General features: G+C 35.6%; 1 protein-coding gene across 1 annotated transcript; it reads right to left on the reverse strand.

The window, feature by feature from the left end:
• Nucleotides 1-546: 546 nt before the first annotated feature.
• On the reverse strand, nt 547-1,412 carry LOC135148299 (uncharacterized). The gene is made up of 5 exons (XM_064082845.1): nt 1,330-1,412; nt 1,143-1,244; nt 972-1,038; nt 772-870; nt 547-673 (listed from the first exon to the last, which is right to left on the reverse strand). The coding sequence occupies exons 1-5, from the start codon at nt 1,371-1,373 to the stop codon at nt 584-586; spliced, it is 402 nt and encodes a 133-aa protein (XP_063938915.1). The 5' UTR covers nt 1,374-1,412; the 3' UTR covers nt 547-583.
• Nucleotides 1,413-1,857: the final 445 nt, after the last annotated feature.

Consider the following 1,857-nt stretch of genomic DNA (forward strand, 5'->3'; position numbering starts at 1 on the left):
TTGTAACATACACATAATGTCTTTAGTTTAAAAAACATCGGTTTAATTTGATATTGTAATGTAAGTGTTCGTTTCAACATCAGATACAAGGAAAAATGTGATGTCTATAAACTCATTTGACATCGGTTATATGTGAACTTACTGATGTAATTGTCATATACATTTTTGAAACAAAAATTATATATACCATGCATATATGCAGCTTCTACACTCTTGCAAAAAACTAAAAGCACACTCTTGCCAAAAACTAAAAGCACACTCTTGCCAAAACTGAAAGCACAATCTTCTTGCCAATACCACAACAAACAAAACTAACCAGAAGAACAGTAAATCTAAAATTGCAGACACAAAAAATATAACCAATGTACGTACTGAAATTCACTTTCATTGCCAATTACTAACTTCCCAACCAACAAGTAAAATTCAGCAGTACGTACGCATCCAAAATATATACCAACTCGATCCCCAACCAACAACGTTAAAGCAATTCCCGAACTACAAAGTGCTAGAGCTGACAACATCCACATAACAGCTCCTATATATACCAGTTTAATTAATTACCATTCAACAAAAGAAATTCAAACTACATCTTGTCCTCAATAAATTCGAGAGCCTCCATACGGACCTCATCCAGCTCCTCCTCTGTGTAACAGTTTCGAGACCTGACTGCCCACTGAAAAGAAATAATATAATTTTAATTAGAAGTTTAATAATATATTTTCATTTTAAATAAATCAACCTGCATGCAAGGCTATTAAAATAAATATGCACCTTGGTCATGAAAGACATTTCTTTGTCCATAACAATGTCTCTCATATATCTAAGGACCGTATACCCACATTCAGTTCCCCCTGGTTGCTTAGGCGATCCCTTAATTTGAGCAATCGTAGTGATACAAATATATTAATAAGGTCATCCATAGAAATTAAAATAAAGAAAATGAAATATTATAATGCAGATGCATGACTTACCATAAGATAGACTACTTTGGGAGTTCTCTTTGCCCTTCCACTTTGAGCATGGTAACTTGCCAATGCACTACAAAAAGATATCATGCACTGTATGAGTATCCACTTTGAGCATGATAACTTGCCAATACATATTGAATTGCTCAACTAGCAAGCAGAAAAATCTAAAATTACTCTATTAGTCCTCGTTCCAAATCTGGAAAACGGGTGTTGTGTGGCAAAGGATTCAGAATATAGAGATCGCCATCCCAAATTACAACCAAAATCCAATGGGCCCTGTTTTTATTATAAAATACAAACTAAGTCAGAATTTAAATATTTAGACTAAAAATTAAAATATAACAACAACAAATATACGTACATTTGATTATGTGGCATGAGATATAGTCGATAATAATTATCCATCAACCGTTTGACCACAGCATTTTGAAATTCTTTATTGAGGGTATATGTGGATGCAGGATCCAAAAACCCAAACAAGAGCGCGTCATCCTTCTTCCGGTCCTTATAACATAAATGATGCAAGTACCTACATCATATCGAAAATGAAAATAATTCAGATTGGACAATATGGTTGTCGAAGATGTGCTCCTCCAAGATGGGTAACAACCAGGTCTTCAAGATGTGCTCCAAATTTGAATCTACAAGTTCGACAGCGAAGTGAATGGCGAGAGATGATGATGAGAGAGCTAGGTGAAATGTGAGAGTTGGTGAGATGGTGAGAGAGCTGAGGTCGTGAGGTTGTGAGAGTGAGAGATGGCGAGAGAGATGGTGACCGAGAGAGGGAGAGGCTGTCTGAAGAGAGGGAGAGCGGGGAGAGAGGGAATAAAAGAAATATGTATTATTTGGGTTTTTTTTGTTAAGTACAAAAGAAGTGTTTTGTTGTCTG

This window comes from Daucus carota, chromosome 8, assembly GCF_001625215.2.
Source record: "Daucus carota subsp. sativus chromosome 8, DH1 v3.0, whole genome shotgun sequence".
NCBI lineage: Eukaryota > Viridiplantae > Streptophyta > Magnoliopsida > Apiales > Apiaceae > Daucus > Daucus carota.